This window comes from Protomyctophum bolini (assembly GCF_963924005.1).
Source record: "Protomyctophum bolini genome assembly, chromosome: 6".
Taxonomy (NCBI): Eukaryota; Metazoa; Chordata; class Actinopteri; order Myctophiformes; family Myctophidae; genus Protomyctophum; species Protomyctophum bolini.
The window spans coordinates 43853600-43878401 of NC_137867.1; the positions used below are offsets into that span (position 1 = coordinate 43853600).

The window sequence follows — 24802 nt, forward strand, 5'->3', positions numbered from 1 at the left end:
TGTGGGAATTATCCGCCCCTCCCCTGTCGCAGGCCTCGTGGGAGATTCTTCCACCTGACTCAATGGCACGGCGGAGACCCAGGCTGTAGGAATGATCCTTGCAGTGTCAGTCTCTGTGGAATTAAGCACATGGGGGGCACATGGTTAACATCACTGTTAACCAGAATAATTTAATCTACACTTTTTTTACATTACCCTAATTACTAGATATTAGTAGATATTTTTACCTTCAAGAGTTGATATCCCCTTGACCTCCACCGGAGCGCTCCTGGTTGCCAGGTGGCTCGTGATCACAGCTTCTAACTCTTTAGAACAGGTCGCCACTTCGTCATCGATCACAGCCTGTATTTCGTTAGCGAATGATTGATGATTGGCAGACAGCTCTCCAGAGGGTCCCCTCAATGCGGCCTGCTCACCCGGTATGGCTGCATGAAAAACAAAAAAAAGTTAACCCATTCTGCACGGGAACCCATTTTAGTGTTAGCATCATGTCATGCTTTAGCTATTGAAAAAAAGCAGATCTGCAAGCTCATAGCGCGCTACGGAGTGGCGCGCTATGAGCTTGTAGGTCTGCTATTTTTGAAAAAACGAAGAACAACTGACATAGAAACATAGCTTTTTTCAGAAAACTGTCAGGATGTAGAAGACATTTTTACAATCTGATCTCTGGTCAAAAATGGGTTAAATGTAATTTATCCATACCTTCATCAAAAAGGGATGAGTGGTACCTGGCACTGAAAAGAGGTAGACAGGTAAATAAATACAATTAATTAAATGAATACTCTAATCAGGATGAATGTATTACACAGATATAGAAATATTACTCATAGAAATATTACTCACTTCCAAATGAACATTTCTGTAGTCGTGTGTAGAAAAAATCGGCAGGTCTCTGCAGAAATCTAGAGGTCAGATCGTTGGCTCCTCATCCATGCACTAAAGTTGGCTATCTGCCTGAGCTGTTTTATACTTATCTGTGTGCAGTGTGTGTGTGTGTGTCGGATATTGGGGAATTCTCCCTCTATGCAGGCCCATAACAAGGGTCTTTCCATGCTTAATTTAATAATGCTTAATTTTTACTCTTGCTGCCGTGTGTGTGTGTGTGTGTGTGTGTGTGTGTGTGTGTGTGTGTGCGGCCAGAGGTCCATACTGAATGTCATACAGTCTGAGCCATTTCTTCCACAACTTATGAGACATTTTGCCAGTGTGTGTGTGTGTGTGTGTGTGTGTGTGTGTGTGTGTGTGCTTGTGTGGGTGTGTGGGGGGTGCGTGCGTGCATGCATATGTGTGTGCATGCATATGTGTGTGCGTGCGTGCATGCGTGTGTGTGTGTGTGTGTATGTATGTATGTGTGTGTGCGTGCATGCGTGCGTGCGTGCGTATGTGTGTGTGTGTGTGTATGTATGTGTGTGTGTGTGTGTGTGTGTGTGTGTGTGTTTGTGTGTGTGTGTGTGTGCGCACTAGAAAATGAAGAAATGAACAGTCTATGAGGCCAACTCAAAAATGAATACTGTGCTGATGCTAATACATAAACAATAAGCTCACTCTTTTCCCCATCCTTTTTTTTTTCAGGAATGGGAAACCCCCCCTAACATTAAAAAATGTGTACATCTAGCTCTAACTCTTTTCCCCCTCCCACCTTTTTTAACCCCATGACATAAATATCATCTGATTTAAATTCTACACACAATGCATGCACAATGCATACACTCTTGACCCTCTCATAATGTGCTGATATAAACATTATCCCCACTCTTTTCCCTCCCGCCTTTTTTAACCCCATGACATAAATATCATCTGATTTAAATTCTACACACAATGCATGCACAATGCATACACTCTTGACCCTCCTGCCTTTTTTTTTTACCCCCCTTGACATCTCTTTACCCCTAACATCTGTTCTACACACTATGCATGCACTCTTGACCCTCCAAAAAATGTGCTGACATAAACAATATTCCCGCTCTTTTCCCTCCCGCCTTTTTTAACCCCATGACATAACTCAGTTACATAAATTGAGACAGGGCCTTTCAGTTACATAAATTGAGGCGGGACTTCCGGTTGACCTATATAAAAGGGGGGCGGGACTTCCGGTTGACCTATATAAAAGGGGCGGGACTAACGGTTGACGAGTCAATCTGACACATTAGCTAACATTTACCTCTCTGATGGCTGCTAGGAGCTTAAAAGGCCTCTCTCGGTTATACTGACTGAAACTCTGTTTACTGTGGAAAGGTTTTTTCTCCCACGTGGATACGCCAGTGTCTCTGCAGGTTGCTTGACTGACTGAAGCTCTTCTCACACTGCTTACAGATGTAGGGTTTTTCCCCCGTGTGGATGCGCTGGTGTTCCCTCAAGTGACCTAACTGACTGAAGCTCTTCTCACACTGCTTACAGACGTAGGGTTTCTCTCCAGTGTGGAGACGCCGGTGCGTCTTTAGGTTCTTTAAAGCACTGAAACTCTTGTCACACCGTTTACAGACGTAGGGTTTTTCTCCCGTGTGGGTACGCTGGTGTACCTGCAGGCTACTTACATGACTGAAACTCTTGTCACAATATTCACAGTGGTAGGGTGTTTCTCCAGTGTGGATACGCTGGTGTGCCTTCAGGCTACTTGTATGACTGAAACTCTTGTCACAGTTTTTACAGTGGTAGGGTGTCTCTCCAGTGTGGATACGCTGGTGCGTCTTCAAGCCATCCAACTGATTGAAACTCTTGTCACACTGATTACAGTGGTAGGGTTTTTCTCCAGTGTGGATACGCTGGTGTCTCTTCAGGTGACATAAAACACTGAAACTCTTGTCACAGTGTGCACAGATGTGGGGTTTCCTTCCCGTGTAAGTTGTCGGATGAGTCTTCCCTTCTCCTGGCTGAGGTGCAACGGTCTCGGTAAGTTCTTGATGACAGCCCGATCTCGGTCGGTTTGTGTCCTCGTGTTTCTGGCCGTTTAGAGAGCTGCTCATTGTCTGTGCGTATTCATGAAGGTAGACCTGAGACCTTAAGCCATGTGGACGCTCTGTAAAGCTGACCCGAGTCTGGGGAGACCTCATACCTTACTCATACCCTCATACCTTACAGGAGCAGTGTTCTCAGACAGACTGCTATACGTGGACTGTGATTGGGATTGAGGGTAGGTGTTTGGTAGCTTATTTTACACTCACTCAATCTTTTCAGAAATGTTAAACAAAGAGGTTTTAAATGAAGTGTTCAGACTTTATATAAGCAGAGTTCATTTGAGATGGTTGGAGACACCGTGTGCGTGGCTTGGTATCTGAGGTTTAGAAGCTGTGCAAGTCTAGTGTCACGATGATGTCACCACTGTGTATATCCATCTGTGGGGTTTCTATACTGATGTCAGCGCTGGATATCGCCGTTGTCTCCATATATGGGACTATAGGTTATCCCCATATATGGAGCTCTAAGTGAAAGCCTTCGTAACAGATATGATGCTGTTTCAAACGTCGGGTTCAGGGATCCAACCGGACAGTGACGTAGAGTCTGTGGGGGCCGGGGGGCCAGGGCCCCCATGAGGATTTTTGGGGAATTCCTAACATTTTAACACCTCTTGGCCCCACCCAAGTACTCACGGGCCCCCATGAGGATTATGAAAACTGCAACCGGACCTTTACGGTTCTGTAACCCTATGCTGCGTTCACACGGGCAGATGCAAAGACACAAAGATTCACAGCATATTTGTCCCTTTGTATCTTTGTATCTGAAGTTGAAGCCAGTTCGACTCATTTGTTTAGCTTTGTAACGTTTGCAGCAGCTACAAACTCGGATGCATCTTTGCATCTTCATGTCGCTGGCTTGCGTCGCCTCTGCCCGTGTGAACGCACCGTGACACTTAGGTTCAATGAATTAGCGTGACCATCATACGGTTGTTGTGATCACTAAACAATGGCAGCACTATAAGAGCTGGGGACGCTGACTCAAATCATCAGGTCAATGTGTTGGCATTGATGGTTTGTTTGAAAGCTGAACACTTTGAGGTTTAGCCAGTTGTCAGCTGAAGGTACCGTAGAAGATAAAAACAGGGAAGCAATGCATTTGGAACAATACTGCTTAATTTATACTTTGTCGTATGATGAAGTACTGTACATCAGGCTTAACCACTTCAGTCTTTCATATTCACTGGACAGCTTAACATGCCTATATATGAGCTGGGATTTCATATGTAAGAAATCATAACAATTCTGCACTTGGTGTTTTAGATGTTTGGCATGGTGTTAGGTATTGACATAAGGTTCTCAAAAACCATCGCAAACAAGTTGGGCCCGCCCCCTAGTGGCCTGCTTGCATATAGCTCCTGGCAGCCATATGTGGACGCCATCTTGAAAATGATGACTTCCCAGAAGTTCTTTCATTTATTTAGCTTACCCGATAGTAACAGAATTCATTGAAAAATCTCTTCTATCAATGTTTTGATCCACCCTCCCTCCCTCTCTTCTCTCCCCCCTCCCCCTCCCTCCCCCCCAGGTGATCCTGGGCCTGCTGCTCCCGCCGTCCATCCTGAGCCTGGAGTTCAAGAACAAGGACGAGATGTCGTACGTTCCCCAGGACCAGCAGGAGAGCTACCTGCAGGAGAGGGAGGAGGAGGAGGCCGACAAGGTGGTGAAGGAGAAGGACGACATGGAAGACATGGAGTTCACAGTAAGATCCTACTGTGAGGCGCAGTACAACTCCGTGGTGAGAGAACCCCCACGCAAGCCCTGAAGCCCACCTATATATACACACACACACACACACACACACACACACACACACACACACATATATATATGAACATATGTATACACATATAGAAGACATGGAGTTCACAGTAAGATCCTACTGTGAGTACAACTCTGTGGTGAGAGATATACACATATACATACATATGTATAGTATACACATATACACCTCAACCCTGAAGCTCACCTACATACATACATACATACATACATACCCAGCCGATCGCAGTACTTTTACCCACCCAACATTGAAACATATATGTGTACAGTACACCTACGCACGCGCGCACACACACACACACACACACACACATACACACACACACACACACACACACACACACACACACAAACACACACACACGCTCCTTCCTCTATTCTGGCCAACCGGATCCTTCCAAACCAAATCGGCCCGTCCTGTAAAATCGTGGTTTGAGCGAGGACGTACGCGTGGAGTTGTAGCGTCTCCGTCTGTCTGTCTGTCTGTCTGTCTGTCTGTCTGTCTGTCTGTCTGTCTGTCTGTCTGTCTGTCTGTCTGTCTGTCTGTCTGTCTGTCTGTCTGTCTGTCTGTATCTGTCTCTCTCTCCCTCCAAGCAGAGGTACGGTATGATGTATTGCTGGCTGCCATGCTGCCTCTCTCTCCCATACTGTATACATACTGTACATACACTCAGCATGCAGGTCTCTCTCTCTCTCTCTCTCTCTCTCTCTCTCTCTCTCTCGTTACATAATGGTATCCTACATTTAGTCTCTCTGGGGTGGAAACCTTGCAAGTTTCACTTTTAATTGTTTTTTTTAGATTTAGCAAAAATGTCAGCGTTCTGAGCTTGACGGTGGAAAATATAATGACAATTCCAAATAATTATGTTTATGAGACAGATGCTATAGGTTTATTTGTCTGCCCGGCATCCTATATTGTTTGGATTATATTTTCAATTTATTTACTTACTTATTTGTTTTGTTTTATATTATACTGTTTAGAATGATGTTCAAGCTCACCTATTATCCTATAGATTATCTCTATGGATTTGATTAATCTTGCTGCTATAAAGCTGCTATAAGTAATACTTTTCCTAGAAGCTTTGTCTTTGGTCGATTTGCCTGTCTACTTCCTGATGGGTTAGTCATTTCGACGGGGGTTCTTTTTCGACCAATGACAAAGCTTCTAGGAACATATTTGAATGCAGATGTGTCACAGAGACTACTTTTTTTTGGGAGCGTTTCACTCATCGCTGGTTGTCTGAATACCAACAAAATAAATAAACGTGAAAACATAAAATGTTGGCCAAATATTGCTTATAGCAGCTTTAAAGGCTTCTGCTAAACACTTAAATTGTTAATTAATTTACAGTATTAAAAAAAAAAAGATTAAAAAGTGAAAATGTTTGTTTGGAGATACGAGGTTTCTTCTTCTTCAGAGTGTTAAATGAGTCGGATGAGCCGGGAGGGAGGACGCAACCATCTGCATTCATACGGATGAATGCAGACCTGCTGCGCCCCCCGCAGGCCGGGAGGTGCTTTTGGGGGTTATTTTGCGCGGGGTGCGTGTGTTTGGTTCGACGTACTAACAGTCCGACTGGCACTATAGTCCGACACCCTAAACCCCAAAAACCAAACCCTAAACCTAACCGGGCTGAGCCACGGGTTAGTTTTAACCTGCCACGCATGTCTGGAGCGACGGTGTTGTCTAACCAACGCATGCGCCTTTTTTTGCATGACCATTGCAGCATGACGGGACTGTCTTCTCTCACACCCATCTGAGTCTGGTCACTTCACTGGACTGTGTGCCTGCCTTGGTTCACACATGGGTTTAAAGAAAACAGGGGAAAAAACTGTCGCTGAATATCTCTTAACATCATTTGGAATTTGTTTTCTTGAAGGAGTATTGTGAATACTCCTTGTGTGAATGGGTGAATGTAATGCACAATTTGTGTAAAAGTGTGAATGTAATGCACATAAAGCGCTTTGTATAAAAGTGCTGTATAAATGCACCATTTTCGTTAAAGACATGTAATTAATGCAAATGAAAATACATGCTGCGAGAGTGAGGTCTAGAGAGTGAGGTCTAGAGAGTGAGGTCTAGAGAGTGAGGTCTAGAGAGTGAGGTCTAGAGAGTGAGGTCTAGAGAGGTCTAGCCAACACCAACTCAGGATTCCTGGATCGCTTCTTTCCCCTCCTGGCTTTGCCCTGGGTTGGCTCCCATAGAGTCAATTTACTTGCCTCAAGTTCTGAGTGCCTGGCACAGTGCCCTGCCAGCCTCATCCTTCTCTCTCTGACTTTGTCTGTGACCCGTAGTAGGTCCCCATAGAGGTCCACATTTCTGATGCGGTCCGTCCATGTGACACTCGTAGCATTCTTGTGTAGACTCTATCCAGGGCTTTTTCCTGATGTGAGGGGTACTGTGAGGGTCCATGTATCGGCCCCATACAGCAGTACTGACTCCACTGTGAGGGTCCATGTCTCGGCCCCATACAGCAGTACTGACTCCACTGTGAGGGTCCATGTCTCGGGCCTCCTAAGGTCTTCTCCCATAACTGATATCCACACTCTCCTCATCCCGTGCAAGGCTTTCCAGGCAAGTGCTCTCCGGACCTTCAGGTCCTGTTCAGTTGAAGCAGTCCAGGCCCCGAGGTACTTGAAGTCCTCGACTGGCTCGAGCACCATCCCGTCAGCAGAGGCAATGGGTTTTGCCCTCGGTGTCATTATACCGAACGGAAATAAAAGCATGGGTACCACAGCGTGCTTTCTGGTCTAGAGGGGCGGGCACGCTCGGAGCAAGCGCTGGAGAATACTGGCTTTGTTTTCTTGGCATTGAGCTTGAGGCTGCAATCTGCCTGCACTCCTTTTCTACTGCCAGTAGTAGTTCTACTCCAGATGCTGCTCAGTAGTTTTCTTTGTCCTTCGTCTGCAGACCTCCAGTCATGATATGACCCCCTCAGAAAGCTTGCCTTAACACATTCTGACCTGAGATCAGATTCAAAGAATGTCTTCTATATGTCAGTTGCTCTTCGATTAAAAAAAAAACAGCAGACCTACAAGCTCGGTGGCGCGCTATGAGCTTGTAGATCTGCTATTTTTCAATAGCTAAAGCATAACATGATGCTAACACCAAAATGGGTTCCCGTTCAGAATGGGTTAACATGAGACCACGATCCACACAGACACCCCCCCCCCCCCTCTCTCTCTCTTAACATGAGACCACGAGCCACACAGACTACCCCCCCCCCTTCTCTCTCATGGATAGAAGGAAATTAGGGCTACTGATTTGAATACTTTGCAGTATTGATACTTTTACTTAAAAAAATGTGAGTGCTTTTTCCAGCACTGCTGTCTGTCTGTCTGTCTGTATGTCTCTCTGACCTTGTCCCTATAGCCTGTCTGTCCTTGTCGTCTGAGACACTCCATGAGTGTGTGTGTGTGTGTGTGTGTGTGTGTGTGTGTGTGTGTGTGTGTGTGTGTGTGTGTGTGTGCGCGCGTGTGTGTGTGTGCGAGCGTGCACGTGTGTGTCCGTTTGTCATGCCCGTCCCTCCCTCCACCCCTGACACACACATCACATTTTGGAATGAGAACATTGCCTGTTGCTCCCTCTGCGTCTCACACACCCACACACAAACACCCACATATCACCCTGCTCCCTCTGCGTCTCACACACCCACACACAAACGCCCACATATCACCCCATTCGGATGTTATCACCCGATAATCACCAATATGCTCCTTATCGGACCATGAAGTGGCGCAATATTATGGTCATGTCCTACATACCTATACCGCCAGTTGGCAACTATAGGAAATGTGGAAGTGAAATGACTGCCGTCAACGGGAAAACAAAGTGAAACTGTGCAACTTACAATTGTGCCTTTTAATTAAGATGGAGTGCTGTGACCCTAAAACATGATCATCAGGTCTTATTGTTATATAAAGAGGTATAATGTTTTTCAAAAAAGTGTACAGTATTTGTTAAAATTATGTTTTTATGTGGGCACTCCCACCAGTTCATTAAGTATGCCTGGTTTGCCTGGGGGTGGTGATGGGTGGTGATCCACCTGAACTGAAGCCACACCTACAGTTGTAGTTGTATGATAAAGGGGGAGGGGTTAGGTGGGGGGCTGATAGTGTGATGTCACTATATTACTGTTTATTTCATTGGCCCGTTTGACTGTCAAGGGTTCAGCCTCCAGGAAGAAACCCTAAATACAAAGTTAATTGCACATTGCACATAAAAAACTACTCCAGGGCGTCTAATGAAGTACTGTCACCTCATAGACACATGAAAAACTGGAACTCTTTAAGACTGAGGTTACGGGTTAGAGTTGGGCTTAGGGTTAGGGACAGGTTTGGTAAGAGGGTTAGCAGTCGGATAGCCTGGCCCAGCCTCTTCTGGTCTAGAGGGCCGGCCGCACTTGGAGCAAGCGCTGGCTCTACAAGCTCACAACATGTCGCGTGGAGAGGGCAGCTAGTTGTTTTACAGACGGGTAAAAGGGGCAGGGGCTGAAGCCCCCTTTGATGTCTATGTGTGCACATCCCTGAAGTCAATAAATGTATAGGAAAGGGCCATATACTGGCTCCATTGTATAGGAAAGGGCCATATACTGGCTCCATTGCATGGTTTTGATAAAGGGCCATATACTGGCTCCATTGCATGGTTTTGATAAGGCGGAGATTAAAGTGTCCGGTAACATCCGAAAACTGCTACACACACACACATCACATCACATTAAGGAATGAGGACATTGCCTGTTGCTTGCTTCTCTTGAACTATAAATATGATGATCAGTGGTGGAACGTAACGTACATTACAAAGTACAAAGTACACTTACTCGAGTACTGTGCTAAAGTACTTTTATTGTGAGAGAAATATTGTACTTTTGACATCTCTAGGAAGGGGAAAAAAGGTTATGCATTAACCATGTGAACCCTATCTATGTCAAATGTAATTAACATAGCCGATCTACAAGCTCGCAACTGGAACTTGCTGATCCGGAACTGGAACTTGACATTTTTGTTGGGGAAAAATTTCCAACATACTTGAGTACTGGAGTTGAGTACTTTGTTCCCACCACTGACCTGTCGAACCAATCAGGAACGCTCCTTAACGGAAGGCTTCGCTCCCCCCCCCCCCCCCCCCTGTTTCTTCTCCTTCTCTCTCTGTTTGTTCTTCTCCAACGTCTGTCCAACACGCCACCGTCCCCCTCCCCCTTTCCCCCCCCCCCAATATGTCTTCCCCCTCCATCTCCTTCCATCCTTCCATCTCTCGTTTGTGTGTGTGTGTGTGTGGGCGGCCTCTGGCGCCCCCTCCAGGCCATGCTGGGGAAGGTGGCCGCGGAGCCGCGGAAGAAGGACGCGGAGGAGGTGAAGAGCCGCCACCGCCTCATCCCCATGGGACGCAAGATCTACGAGTTCTACAACGCTCCCATCGTCAAGTTCTGGTTCCACACGGTCAGTATACCAGTTCTACAACGCTCCCATCGTCAAGTTCTGGTTCCACACGGTCAGTATACGAGTTCTACAACGCTCCCATCGTCAGGTTCTGGTTCCACACGGTCAGTGCAAGACCCGAGGCCCATTCTACAAATGAATATCTTCTAAATCCTAACGGTTTTCTGAAAAACCCTATATCAGTGGTTCTCAAACTATTTTATGTCAAGGAGCCCCAGAATTATATGTATTTGGCCCCATCTGAAAATACCTCCCAGAAGCAAAGATTTGAGTTATAAAGACGTTCGCTCTGAAAGAATATATATTCAAAGATTTGCGCCATATTTTCATGATTTTTCAAAAATAGCAGATCTCATATGAGGTAGGCTACCATAGCATGTTGAATTATTTCCCTTGGGGTCCATTGACAATGAAGGGAAAATTCACGTCATCTTGTCCCCCCCCACGTCTGATATTTGCCATCGACAATGAACGGAGAAATTAGGTCAAATGTCCGCCAAATATGACGTACATTTGTGGCAACAACAGAAATTCTGATTGGCCAGTACGAGATGATGTATACGATGATAAGAGCGCCCCTCACTTCACACGGGTGTGATTTTTAATGTTTAAACCAACCCTGAATACAAGCACACCCTCATATACTCTCTTACAGTATAAAGAAATGGATCCTAGCGGCCGTGTATGAAAAATTACACTAACATGGGATTTTGTTTCAGTTTAAAGTGTGAATTTATTTGAATAATGAAACTCTTCCTTCCTTCAATTAACATTAATACCTGGTGATGTGGCCTGGTGCCAACTGGCCCGCATGACACTGGAGAGACACACTCCAGCCGGTTCATCCTTTATTAATGCTGATGAAGACTTGTACTCTCCCGTCCAGTCAGTTTGACCCTTGCCGAGAGAGAGAGAGAGAGAGAGAGAGAGAGAGAGAGAGAGAGGGAGGATCCGTGGGGGTGGAAACTCATGTCAATTTCATAACCGAACAGGTGCTGCCACTTCTGGGGTCATGATGTCATAATTATCTACATTTGTACGGTCTCTCCCGGTGGAACCAAGGACATCCTGTACCGGGAGCCCCTGGCTGTACTTATAGTGGTGTGACGTGGCGGTCGAAGCTTTTAAAACCCATTTAGACCGTAGGACGTGTGGGAACGTCATAAATAATCCAAAAAACGTGTACACACACACACACACAGGTCCTATAGCGCATTTTCATTGATATCAAACGATTTAATTTTTTTTGGAGTTGGCCTCTCCTTCTGCAAAAAAATAGCAGATCTACAAGCTTCAATCTACTAGCGCGACACTCGGTGCCGCGCTACGCGCTTGTAGATCTGCTATTTTTCAATAGCTAAAGTATAACATAATGCTTAAAGCATTATGTTAATTGAACCCAGAATGGGTTGAATTAATACATCTAGTTGATGACCTCAAGTACGACATCCACACGTGCACGGTCGATCACGCACGTGCGCAGTCTTTATGTGCATCGCTGCGTAAAATGCAATATTTTGGGCTTGATTAGAGCTTAATTTGACGTAGTTATTAAATCAACGATGATCGCTTAGCATCCGGACATCTGATAGTACTGCACAGTCCAAAACTATTACCGGATGTTATTGTTCGTTAAACCGGAAGTGACATCGCCATATTCGCTCTATTTGGTCAAAATCTGCATAATGGTGCCGTTACCGCCACCATCAGGACTGGGTATAATACTGTAGGATTGCCGTGTGAGAATGAGATGTATATCACGGTTTTATAATGAATAGTGCAGGCAGAAGGCACAATCCACTGTTAATTAGGCTGGCCATAAGCCAGTTAAGCTTCTTGTGCTTTGAGTGAGAGATCCTTATCCGGTGTGAGTCACTTTTCAATTGCATCGCCTGTATTAATCCAATATGAGCCCGTTTGGAATCCACTTTGAATTGTATAATGGCTCAGCGCTGACAAGGACAGCTTCAGGCATTGTAATGGAGACAGTGTTTTATAGCAGCGGCCATGCACTTGTCACACACCCTGCACACTCTGTGCAATTATGCATTCATTAGGCTTGAACAACACTCTTTGTCAGTATATGTTTTCCAAAGCAATGGTGATTGGGTGAAACAATTATAAATTAGAAAGCGACTCGGACTGACTAGCCTCGGAAAACCAGACATTTTTATTTCCAGGGAGAGAAAAAGGTCTGGGGCCGAGTCCACTTCAATTCGGCTTAGGGCCGATTCATACTCCTATTTTACCGCTGTTTCGGCGCTGTAGTGCCGAAATGATTTCGGCTCGTCAGAAATTTTCAGTAGCACCGAAGAGAAGACTTTAGGACGGTACCCGCCCCCCGAACCTCAAATGACGTCACATTGTACGCTCTACAGCGCCGAACCGACTTTTATTCGGCTCTAAAATAGGAGTATGAATCGGCCCTTACAGTAGCGCAAACGCCACTCACTCTCTGCTGATTTCTGATCGCCTGCACCATTGCTAAATTGAAGCACACACGTACACACACTCCTCTCTCTCTCTTTGTCGCTCTAATTAATTAGTCTCATGTCATGCAGCTGCCATAGAAAGCATATAATAGGTGATTTCCAGTCTACGGACTGACTGACTGAATGAAGGTTGACTCTGCCAACCTGGGGGGGGGTCAGCGGACTGACCTCATGCTTCCTGCTATGCATGAGGAGTCCAAGCTGCTTCTTTTCACCTGACAGGGGGGAGTTTCCTTCCCCGGCCGGACATACCGTGTGAAAGGAACATTATTTCGACCAGTTCCTTTCCCCTCCATCAGGTGCCCCGGCTGGCCCGGGGGAGATAGTTTAGAGACCAGGATTACTGCATGTTTTTTGTGAGGGTACCTACCCTAGGGGACACGGGGAGAACATGCAAACTCCACACAGAAAGGCCCTTTCGCCAACCCCGCCTCGGGTATGGGCACTGGTGGAGGAGAGAACTAACCGATCTATCGACACATTGTGAGCTTGTAGATTGGCTGTGATTAAAAAATAGTAAAAAATGGTAAAGAAGTTTAGGGATAAGAGGTAAGATAGGGCCCTAAATTAATCAAAAAGTTAAAATATTGAGATAATAGCTTTCTGCCTGGCAGCACCAATATGTTGTTGTTGTTAGTTTGTTCAATCAATTAGGCATAGTTTCACTCTTCTGACAGTATTTGAAATGCTGCTTCACTTTACTATCTCATCTCGTCTCTCTCTCTCTCTCTCTCTCTCTCTCACACACACTCTCTCTCAATTCATGACACCTCGCTCACGCTTGGCATGCAGGAGAGTGTAATCCACACAGTGTCGGTAACAGTGTTAACAGACTGTAATCCCGGCAGAGTGGCAGTAACAGTGCTGTGAATCAGCAGAGTGGCAGTAACAGTGCTGTGAATCAGCAGGCTTTGTGTAAACCTGTCAACATTGTGTGTCGGCCGACGTGTTAAAAGGATCCCTGGCTGATTAGACTCATAAACAGCGTTTGTGCCAAGTTAAGTTTGGTGAGAATTGGAGCGATGGCTTGCGGCCTGTATAGCTGCCGAGGGCCCCTGATATGGGCCTCGGGGGTCCCTGATATGGGCCTGGTGGGTCCCTGATATGGGCCTGGGGAGCCCCTGATATGGGCCTGGGGGGCCCCTGATATGGGCCTGGGGGGGCCCCTGATATGGGCCCGGGGGGCCCCTGATATGGGCCGGGGGGGCCCCCTGATATGGGCCCCTGATGTGTATGGCTGCCACACGGGGAGAAATACAGACATGGGGAAGACATACTGTACATTTTGCAGTCAGTGAGTTAATGGTGATCCCATGGGACCTCGGAGAACAAAAACTATAAGGGACGAAAAAGTGTGGCAGACTCTGATAATGGACGTTATATGAATTTGATATCCAATAAAAAAAAAAGGCTATTAAAATAGCCTGCATGGGGAGTTGCCCTTTAATAATGGCTTTATGTATAAAGAGTGGCTAATGAAGTCATATTATATACAGACTATGATGGAAGGCATGTAAGAAATTGTTCATCGACTACCTTTTTTCACTGACGAAAACTAAATAGAAACTAAATGAAAACTAAGCTACCATGACTAAAACTATAAGACTAAATATATCGTCAATTTCGTCAAGCAATAAAAACTAGACTAAAATGTTAGGAATAGTGGACAAGAGATCCAGTACACTTGGTTGCATGCTGAAAATAGCTGATCTACACAAGCTTGCAAGGGGACGCTCGGTAGGCCGATCAGAGCCAATGTAAACGTTTGTTTTCTCATGCCAATAAAGCTCTTTTGGATTGAATTGATAAGTCCCGGGAAAAGATGCGCTGTGATTGGCCAGTATAGTCACTTGAGTGTCAGCGACGCAGCGTGTCCTCCGCTGTAACGTGATACAGGTCGCTCCAATGAACTGCAGCGGCCCCTGAAGATGGAACGATGCAAGTTGGTAACCTATATGCAATACCCGTTGTCATAGTCTGTCCCTTCTGTGCCCATACAATGGCGTCTCTGTATCTGTTTGTCTGAAGAGTGCAAACTCACTGTGAAAAATGGACTGGTTAAGTAATCAAATGGCAGGTGTGGGGGTTGCCATGGCAATCAATTGGCTGGGGCAGAGGCTGGGAAAATTCTACAGGTGAGGGGACTTAGGCTCATTAGGTCCACTGGCACAGAGCCTTTTGTGGCGTTTCTGGACAACGGTGTATTATACCACCGACTCAAGGCTTGGGCACTGCACTCCGTGTGGTGGTGTGCAGGAAAGTGTGCGTCAAATTTGAAGTCGGTGAGGTGAACGGCTCTCGAGTTATACGTGAATTACAGACGTACATGGTAAATGGTGCATTTATATGTGGCGACTGAAGCGTTTGTTTGTCTGTGTCCACCAGATGGCGTACGTGGGCTACCTGATGCTGTTCAACTACATCGTGCTGGTGAAGATGGACCTGTGGCCGTCGTCTCAGGAGTGGATCGTCATCGCCTACATCTCCACCAACGCCATCGAGAAGATGAGAGAGGTGCAGCGCACGCACACACACACACACACACACACACACACACACACACACACACATGAGAGAGGTGCAGTGCACACACACACACACACACACACACACACACACACACACACACACAAGCACTGGACGAAAACTATTACTTGCACGCTCTGCTTGCGCAAGTAATAATTGTTTAATTAATTATATCCCTAAACTATCATTTAGCTGGGGACCTCCTGGAACTCCCTCAAGGACCCCTGGGGGTCCCCGGACCCCACTTTGGGAACCACTGGAGTACAGTACAGTACAGTACAGTCTGTACCTGCTTTGTGTCTGCAGGCAGCCAGCCTGTTCCCCCTTCAACCTGTACCGTACCGTACCGTACCATACCGTACCATACCGTACACAAGGACTTGTGGCGATAAAGAACTACTTGAGCCTAGTCTGTGCTCCAGACGGGAGAAGACAGAGAACTCTAAAGTATCTCTAAAAACGAGCTGGAAGGGTGTCTTTCCGATGGGGAGATACCTTATTGTGCAGACATGGCTCTCTCTCTCTCTCTCTCTCTCTCTCTCTCTCTCTCTCTCACGTAGGAATTGAAACGCATTCATCATTAATGTCAGAGCCACTCGTCTCCATGCACCGTGGTGTGATTGTTGAGCTCATACTGCCCTCTTGTGGCCAGCACGGTGTAATGCAATGGACATTTGATTCTTTCCGTTGATTGATTGATTTAGATATTTATTAACAGTTTGCAGAATTACAGTACATTTCAAGCACAAACTCAATACAAAGACTGTTAACTGTGAGTGGACGCCCCAATTAAGCATTACACTCGTTTACAACAGGGTCCACCATGTTCAATTAATCTGTATATTCATCTGTCTATATACTTTCCCTCCATGTTGCATCTGAAGGAGGGAGGTCAGTGTTGTTTTTGGCAGCAAATTTCTATTTTAGTTTTGGTCCTAATCTCCTGGATAGTTTTAGTCACATTTTAGTCACCCGGACTGTTTTAGTGTTAGTCTAGTTTCAGTCGACTAAATGTCATAAGGTTTTAATTGACTAAACCTACAGTTGATTTAGTCGACTAAAATGTATTTTGGTGGGTGTTGATGCCATCTTAATGACTGTTTTTCTACAAGCTCACAAGCTTGTGAGCTTGTAGCTTGTAGCTATTTTCAGCATGCAACCAAGTGTAAAATGACTTATACTGGATCTCTTGTCCACTAGTCCCTTCCTAACATTTTAGTCTAGTTTTTATTTGTTGACGAAATTGTCAGTATATTTAGTCATATAGTTTTATTTGTTCTCTGTGAAAAAAGGTAGTCTGCGAAAACTTTTCGTCTTAGTTTTCTCTCTCTACGTCGTCCTCAGACGAGCCCTCCATCGGCGTCTCCAGTCATCTCGGTTCTCCATACATCTGGCCAGCTCCTTTGTGCTTTCTGCGCCAGCATCTTTCTTTAGTACGTCCACGTATAGGTCGGTGTGGGACGTCCTCTCCATCGATGCCCATGTGTTGGTTCCCACAGTACAAGCTTTTTGTCTTTTTTAGTTGACGAATACAACACTGACTGAAACAACACTGGAACGATCTACAGTCCACACTAAGTTTCAAAAGGATCCTCTTAGATGTACAGTCCAACACCTGCACATGTTTGCATATGTACTAGCATATATGTTCATATTTATTATGTCGGTTCAGATCGTGTATATTGTGTATTTTGCCCTGCTATTAAAAAGTAGGACTTTGGTGACTGATTTATTGTATTTGCTGGTCCAAAATGTAACATTGACGATGTGGTATTGGAGTGCATCATTTTGTTTCTGCCTCTTGGCCAGTTCCCACTTGTAAAAGAGACGCAGTCTCAATGTGTTTTTACTGGTTAAATAAATTCCCACCCCATCACCCAGATCCTGATGTCGGAGCCGGGCAAGCTGCTGCAGAAGGTGAAGGTGTGGCTCCAGGAGTACTGGAACATCACAGACCTCATGGCCATCCTCATCTTCAGCGTGGGCATGGTGCTGAGGCTGCAGGAGCCCCCGCTCATGAGCTACGGCCGCGTCATCTACTGCGTCAACATCATCTACTGGTACATCCGCCTGCTCGACATCTTCGGAGTCAACAAGTACCTGGGACCCTACGTCATGATGATCGGAAAGATGGTACGTTTTAGTATGAATATATCATAAATTATATAATAATACGTCATGATGATCGGAAAGATGGTACGTTTTAGTATGAATATATCATAGAATATATGTGACCAGATTTGACTGAGAGCCCGCCATCTCGCGAATTCCAACTTTTCACCAGAAGAGAAAAACTTTTTTTCTTTTCCCCCAAAATTAGTTAATAGCACAGGCAGACTGTTCACATAATAGAAGAGCATGTCTAAAATCGACATAAATGCTTTAGCTAGGTGTAATGTTAGAGACCACAGAAGACATGTAAATATGAAATAAATGCTTAAACATGTAGCTACAGTAGGTGTAATGTTAGAGACCACAGAAGTGAACCTTTCAAGCCTCTTTTCTAAACTCGCTGTTTCTCTGCAAGACATTACTCCTTAATTAAGCCATATCTCCAAAACTGGTGGGTCAAACTGAACAACCAATATGTCAATTTGAAACTATGATTCCCTGCATTAATATGACATGAAAAAGACCAAAATTAAAAATAATCCAATGGCAGTCTCTCAGTCAAATTTGGTCACATATGATAATAATACGTCAACAAGTACCTGGGACCTTATACTTTCTTTAGATGTAGTTTGTGTTTCTTTGTCTCTCCAGATGATAGACATGATGTACTTTGTGTTTTCCAGATGATAGACATGGTGTACTTTGTGTTTTCCAGATGATAGACATGGTGTACTTTGTGTTTTCCAGATGATAGACATGGTGTACTTTGTGTTTTCCAGATGATAGACATGGTGTACTTTGTGTTTTCCAGATGATAGACATGGTGTACTTTGTGTTTTCCAGATGTAAGACATGATGTACTTTGTGTTTTCCAGATGATAGACATGGTGTACTTTGTGTTTTCCAGATGATAGACATGGTGTACTTTGTGTTTTCCAGATGATAGACATGGTGTACTTTGTGTTTTCCAGATGATAGACATGGTGTACTTTGTGTTTTCCAGATGATAGACATGGTGTACTTTGTGTTTTCCAGATGATAGACATGGTGTACTTTGTGTTTTCCAGATGATAGACATGGTGTACTTTGTGTTTTCCAGATGATAGACATGATGTACTTTGTGTTTTCCAGATGATAGACATGGTGTACTTTGTGTTTTCCAGATGATAGACATGATGTACTTTGTGTTTTCCAGATGATAGACATGGTGTACTTTGTGTTTTCCAGATGATAGACATGGTGTACTTTGTGTTTTCCAGATGATAGACATGATGTACTTTGTGTTTTCCAGATGATAGACATGGTGTACTTTGTGTTTTCCAGATGATAGACATGGTGTACTTTGTGTTTTCCAGATGATAGACATGATGTACTTTGTGTTTTCCAGATGATAGACATGGTGTACTTTGTGTTTTCCAGATGATAGACATGATGTACTTTGTGTTTTCCAGGTGATAGACATGATGTACTTTGTGTTTTCCAGATGATAGACATGGTGTACTTTGTGTTTTCCAGATGATAGACATGGTGTACTTTGTGTTTTCCAGATGATAGACATGGTGTACTTTGTGTTTTCCAGATGATAGACATGATGTACTTTGTGTTTTCCAGATGATAGACATGGTGTACTTTGTGTTTTCCAGATGATAGACATGGTGTACTTTGTGTTTTCCAGATGATAGACATGATGTACTTTGTGTTTTCCAGATGATAGACATGGTGTACTTTGTGTTTTCCAGATGATAGACATGGTGTACTTTGTGTTTTCCAGATGATAGACATGGTGTACTTTGTGTTTTCCAGATGATAGACATGGTGTACTTTGTGTTTTCCAGATGATAGACATGATGTACTTTGTGTTTTCCAGATGATAGACATGGTGTACTTTGTGTTTTCCAGATGATAGACATGGTGTACTTTGTGTTTTCCAGATGATAGACATGATGTACTTTGTGTTTTCCAGATGATAGACATGATGTACTTTGTGTTTTCCAGATGATAGACATGATGTACTTTGTGTTTTCCAGATGATAGACATGATGTACTTTGTGTTTTCCAGATGATAGACATGGTGTACTTTGTGTTTTCCAGATGATAGACATGGTGTACTTTGTGTTTTCCAGATGATAGACATGATGTACTTTGTGTTTTCCAGATGATAGACATGGTGTACTTTGTGTTTTCCAGATGATAGACATGATGTACTTTGTGTTTTCCAGATGATAGACATGGTGTACTTTGTGTTTTCCAGATGATAGACATGATGTACTTTGTGTTTTCCAGATGATAGACATGATGTACTTTGTGTTTTCCAGATGATAGACATGGTGTACTTTGTGTTTTCCAGATGATAGACATGATGTACTTTGTGTTTTCCAGATGATAGACATGATGTACTTTGTGTTTTCCAGATGATAGACATGATGTACTTTGTGATCATCATGCTCGTGGTGCTGATGAGTTTCGGGGTGGCGCGGCAGGCCATCCTGAACCCCAACGAGGACCCGTCCTGGATGCTGGCCAGGAACATCTTCTTCATGCCTTACTGGATGATCTACGGCGAGGTGTTCGCCGACCAGATCGACCGTAAGTTCCCCCGGGCCGGGCCGGCGCCGTTCGCTCACAGAGCCTGATCCGTTAAGTTCCCCCCGGCCGGTGCCGTTCGCTCACAGAGCCTGATCCGTTCGCTCACAGAGCCTGATCCGTTCACTCACAGAGCCTGATCCGTTCGCTCACAGAGCCTGATCCGTTCGCTCACAGAGCCTGATCCGTTCGCTCGCAGAGCCTGATCCGTTCGCTCGCAGAGCCTGATCCGTTCGCTCACAGAGCCTGATCCGTTCGCTCACAGAGTCTGATCCGTTCGCTACACTACAGAACTACCAAACTATTCCTAATAGGGATGCAAGATTTAAAGGTTTCATGACATTAATTTTCATAAATTTTTCGTTATTCTTTTAGGTTTTATGACCTCAATTACACCCCCAAAAAAACCTTAACTTTGAACATTCAGTGGATTTTCTGTGGTCTGGAGTTTTCTCTGGGGTTTCGAAGCCTTTTGAGCTGCAATGAAAACAGGCAAAACAGTGGAAACAGTGACATCTGCTGGCAAATACAATTGACATATTTGGGATTTGCAGGCTGTTACCTCACAAACAGCAGGAATATCAGAGCACTTGTTTGAGCCAGAAAACCCCAGACCACAGAAAGAAGAAAACCTACAAAAATTAAGAAAAATTACAAAACCATTTTTTTTGTCACAATCCCTTTAATAAACTATTCCTAATCGGGATGCACGGCCATCATATCGGCATCGGCAATAACCCATTTTGGGCGGGAACCCCTTTTGGTGTTTTCAGCATTCTGTTCTACTTCAGCTATTGGAAAATAGCAGATCTACAAGCTCATAGCGCACCACCGAGTGGCACACTATGAGCTTGTAGGTCTGCTATTTTTGAAAAGTCGTGAAAATGTGGCGCAAATCTTTGAATATATATTTCAGAGCGAACATTTTTAACTAAAATATTAGCTTCTGGGGGGTCCCTGGAACTCCATATTTTGAGATGGGGGTCCGCGGCCCAATAGAGATAATTCTTTGGGTCCTTGACATGAAAAAGGTTGAGCACCACTGACGTAGTAATATGGGTTTTTCAGAAAAATTAGAAAACGATATTGTTACTGCTACTGAATTAGTTACATTTTCGCTAGAAACAGACTGTATCATTGCGAAAGCAATGAGCACTTACTATGAGACCTAGCAGATCATGTCTGTCTGTGTGTCTGTGTGTGTGTCTGTCCCGCTATACGTCCAAATATGGAGTGTGTTGCATCAGCAATCACTCAGCTCCATATATGGGCACAAAAGGGGCCATGGGTCCACATATACAGTAACAGCGGGACAGACACACAGACAGACAGACAGACAGACAGACATGATCTGCAGGGTCTCAGCTGGGTTCGCTTCCCGCGTTTGCGCGTCTTACTGGTAATGACTGACTGTCGTTTTAATGTGTTTTTTTGTAGCTGTTTGTAGCTATACCTTAACCTTAAATTATTACAACCCCTTTAAACGTTGATACTGTTTCTAACACTGTATAGAATACATTTTTCTTTGAATCAATAAATCAAACATCTTTGTGAAGATCTTTGTGTGTGAGGGGGAAAGACTGTTGTTGCTCTGTTGTTGACCTGTATACACGGCTGTTTATTAAAATTATGGTGTGTTTGAGTGTGTGTGTGTCTGCGTGCGTGCGTTGTGCGTTTGTATGTAGCGAATGCAAGGAGAAGTGGCCCAAAGACGAGAGATCTGAAATAATGCTTTCGTTCTTTTGTTTGTTTCAGATATGCGTAATAGGAAGTTGAAAAGCGCAAAAGTCTGGGTGGTCGAAAATTACTTCCGAACTCACGGCAGCTGGCGTAGTAACGGCCGGTCCCACATATTCCTGCACCCCCAGTCCCAGTGCAGTCAGAGCGCCAGTAAATCCACTAGAGCTATATCAGACTTTAAATTTAACCGTATTTACCTGTCCCATATGCACCTCCGTACCGTACCTCCCTCCCTCCCAACCCACCCGTCATTCCAGGCTTTGACATGCCATGTTTCACTCTTAACCACTGCAGTGGCCACTAAACACAACGACGTGCATGCAGCCCAGACAGGTCCAAGTTGCCCCTCACAGGATTATATTTTCTTGGTTCAGACCGTAAAAAAAATAAAGAATCATGTTTAATATTTAAAAAGAGAGGCGACGCAGTCGGTAGCGCTGTCACCTCACAGCTGGAAGGTCCCGGGTTTGATTCCCGCCGGGGACGCTGGGGGGGGGGGGGTTCTCTCCTCCGTGTCAAGGAACTGGTTGGAATAACGTGTTCCTTCCACGTGCTACTGAGGAGAGGAGGGAGAGTAGCACAAATCGTGCGATTAAAAGAAAAAGAAATGATCAGACCCATTTAATAAACGGGTTGTAGTTCTCAGTCGCCACGACTGATTTGTGTCATTTTTTTGAGTGGTGCAACCACTCCAAGGAACAGCAATGTCCGTGTCTGTGTGGTTAACCTATGTGTCCGCCTATGTGTTGGTTAATGAGCACCAGCATAATGAGTACCACCAGGTGCACCACTCTGTTCACACAGGTGTGATTTTTTTAAAGAGATTTTAAGAATATCCGAATGGGTGAAACTAGTAATACTCTATAATACATGTTCTATTGCTTTAATCATGAATTGATGCTCAGAAGAATCTTCCACATTAATGTTCTCTGATATTTTATGAAAAAACTGTTAAGACCCTAAGTCTGCAATTTCTTCAACTGGTTGGCTGGATGTAGAACAGCACAGGATTAGAATGACAATACTTATGACACGCTTGTAGGTCTGCTATTTTAGAAAATATATCGTGAAAGTGTGGCGCAAATCTTTGAATATATCGGTTTTAACTCAAATATTTGCTTGGGGGGACGGGGGGGGGGGACGACAACAACATATTTTCAGACGGGGGTCGGCAGCCAATTACATATAATTCTTGGGGTCCTTGACATGAAATATTGAGCACCATTCATATAGTAAGTGCTCACTGCGTTCGCAATAAAACTTTAGAAGACATTGTTTTACATTTCGACGTCAGGCCTAAATGCTTTAATGTATCCAATCGTACGCCTGATCCAAGGCAATATTGTAAAGGGCAACTTTATCCTGTTAATGCACTGGCTGGCCAATCAATGACATGCTCGTTTCATGGCCTGCACTCTTCAAATACCGTCAGATATACATTGCAAAGTTTCACGTTTGCTGTGATAACTTTTGCACAGATCATCAAGGGACGCTCTTGATGTTTGTTTTTCCATTGCATTTTAGTTTGTTTTGGTTTTGAAGAAGTATACGGCTGGTTATGCTAAAAACACTTCCGTCTGTCACTGGAAACCATTGTTGCACCACCCCACCCCACCCCCTTTAACCCAGCACAGCTTGTCCCCAGAGAGTCATCGCAAATCACATCACTCATTTATCGCTCCTATCCAAACACGGCAATATATTGACTACTGATACATATGTACAGTATATATAAGCCCTTTATTGACATACAGACGTAATAACTTCCATATGAATACTGCAACCCTCACGTGCATTACAATAAGTAACCCACGATTATCATGTTTAAACGACAACTTTGTTTTTTTTTGGTTTTCAACCAAGGTTCATGTTTAGGTGGTTATCAGAGGAAGGAAAAGATGAGTGTTATTTTAGTTTATTGAATTATTTTCATTTACTGCTTTCTCTAGTTCTAGTAGATCTAGGGATCGACCCCCACACTTTCATGAGGAGGTGGGATTATCCCCTCCAAACAAACAAAAACAATGTACCGTGGCTGCATGTGTTTTGCTGTGTTGACAGTGTTTTGCCGTGAAATCCGCTAAAAAAACGCAAAAGATCTGCATAATTTTGCGCAAAATTTGGGGGGATATCCCCTCTTCCTCATGACATTTTCTGCGAGCGTGCAGATAGCCCCCAAACATGTCCCCCCCCCCCCCCCCCCCCGTTATAAAATGCTATCTGCGCCCCTGCAAACTGACATACCGGTATTACGGCTACGACGCACAGTATGGCATCCCCAGATAGTATCCAGATAGATCTGGTGATCTGTTTTTGACCAGATGTAATTTCCTGGGGTCAAGTGGTACTATATATTTACATAGTAAATAATAATAGCAAAAATCACTAAAAAGGAAAGCAAGCAGTACATAAAAATGTAATACGAAAATAAATCCTCTAAAAACCTAAAACATGAACCATGGCTAATAATAATAAAAAAAAAGGTTGTCCTTTAAACAGAAACCTCCCCGAAACCTAATCTGTGTGTTCACATCCCATCATTAGCAATCTCTGTTTTTTCATGTGGTTCAGTTGTCAGAATTGTATTTATTTATTTTTGTTTAAATCCAAAGGCTTTTTTTTTTACATAGGGTAAACATTAAAAAAAAACAATACTAACAAAACAATTACTTCAGTTCTCTGATCTTTGGGCTGCATTGTGTGGATTAATTGAACATCAAGCGATGACGCGCATGAGAATGAACTCTCTTTTAAGGCAAACAAACGGACAGTGGTGGAAAGTAAAAGTATCACTACCATCATGTAGAAATACTCTGCTGCGAAATGTACTTGGGTAAAAGTACAAAAGTATTGGTCTTTTTTTATTGATTGATTGATTGATTGATTGATTGACAAACAAAACACAAGACTTTTCCCACAGCAACTGAACCATCACCGATGGAAAAAACTTGTTTAAAACAATGCACACGTTAAGAAAAAAGACACATGTTTTGTGTGTCGTTTCAGACGTACATATAAATGACCTTTGAAACGACACAGGGCACCAACCAACCCATATGTCGCTGTGGCATGCAACGCACGCATGCACGCGTATAAACACAGCAATATATTTTAAACATCGCGCATTGGGCGCGCACGTTTAAATATATTGGAGGAAACGCAAGTATGTATGACGAA

The 24802-nt window shown here is 44.1% G+C and overlaps 1 protein-coding gene across 1 annotated transcript in view; it reads left to right on the plus strand.

Moving 5' to 3' along the window:
• trpm3 (transient receptor potential cation channel, subfamily M, member 3) overlaps positions 1 to 24802 on the plus strand; it is a gene marked incomplete at both ends in the record, with an annotated part of 280992 nt that overhangs the window by 241127 nt on the left and 15063 nt on the right. Inside the window, 6 exon segments of the mRNA XM_080765825.1 lie at positions 4480 to 4689; positions 10035 to 10172; positions 15050 to 15178; positions 17072 to 17323; positions 19714 to 19888; positions 21641 to 21724. Coding sequence (XP_080621951.1) covers positions 4480 to 4689; positions 10035 to 10172; positions 15050 to 15178; positions 17072 to 17323; positions 19714 to 19888; positions 21641 to 21724 — 988 coding nt within the window.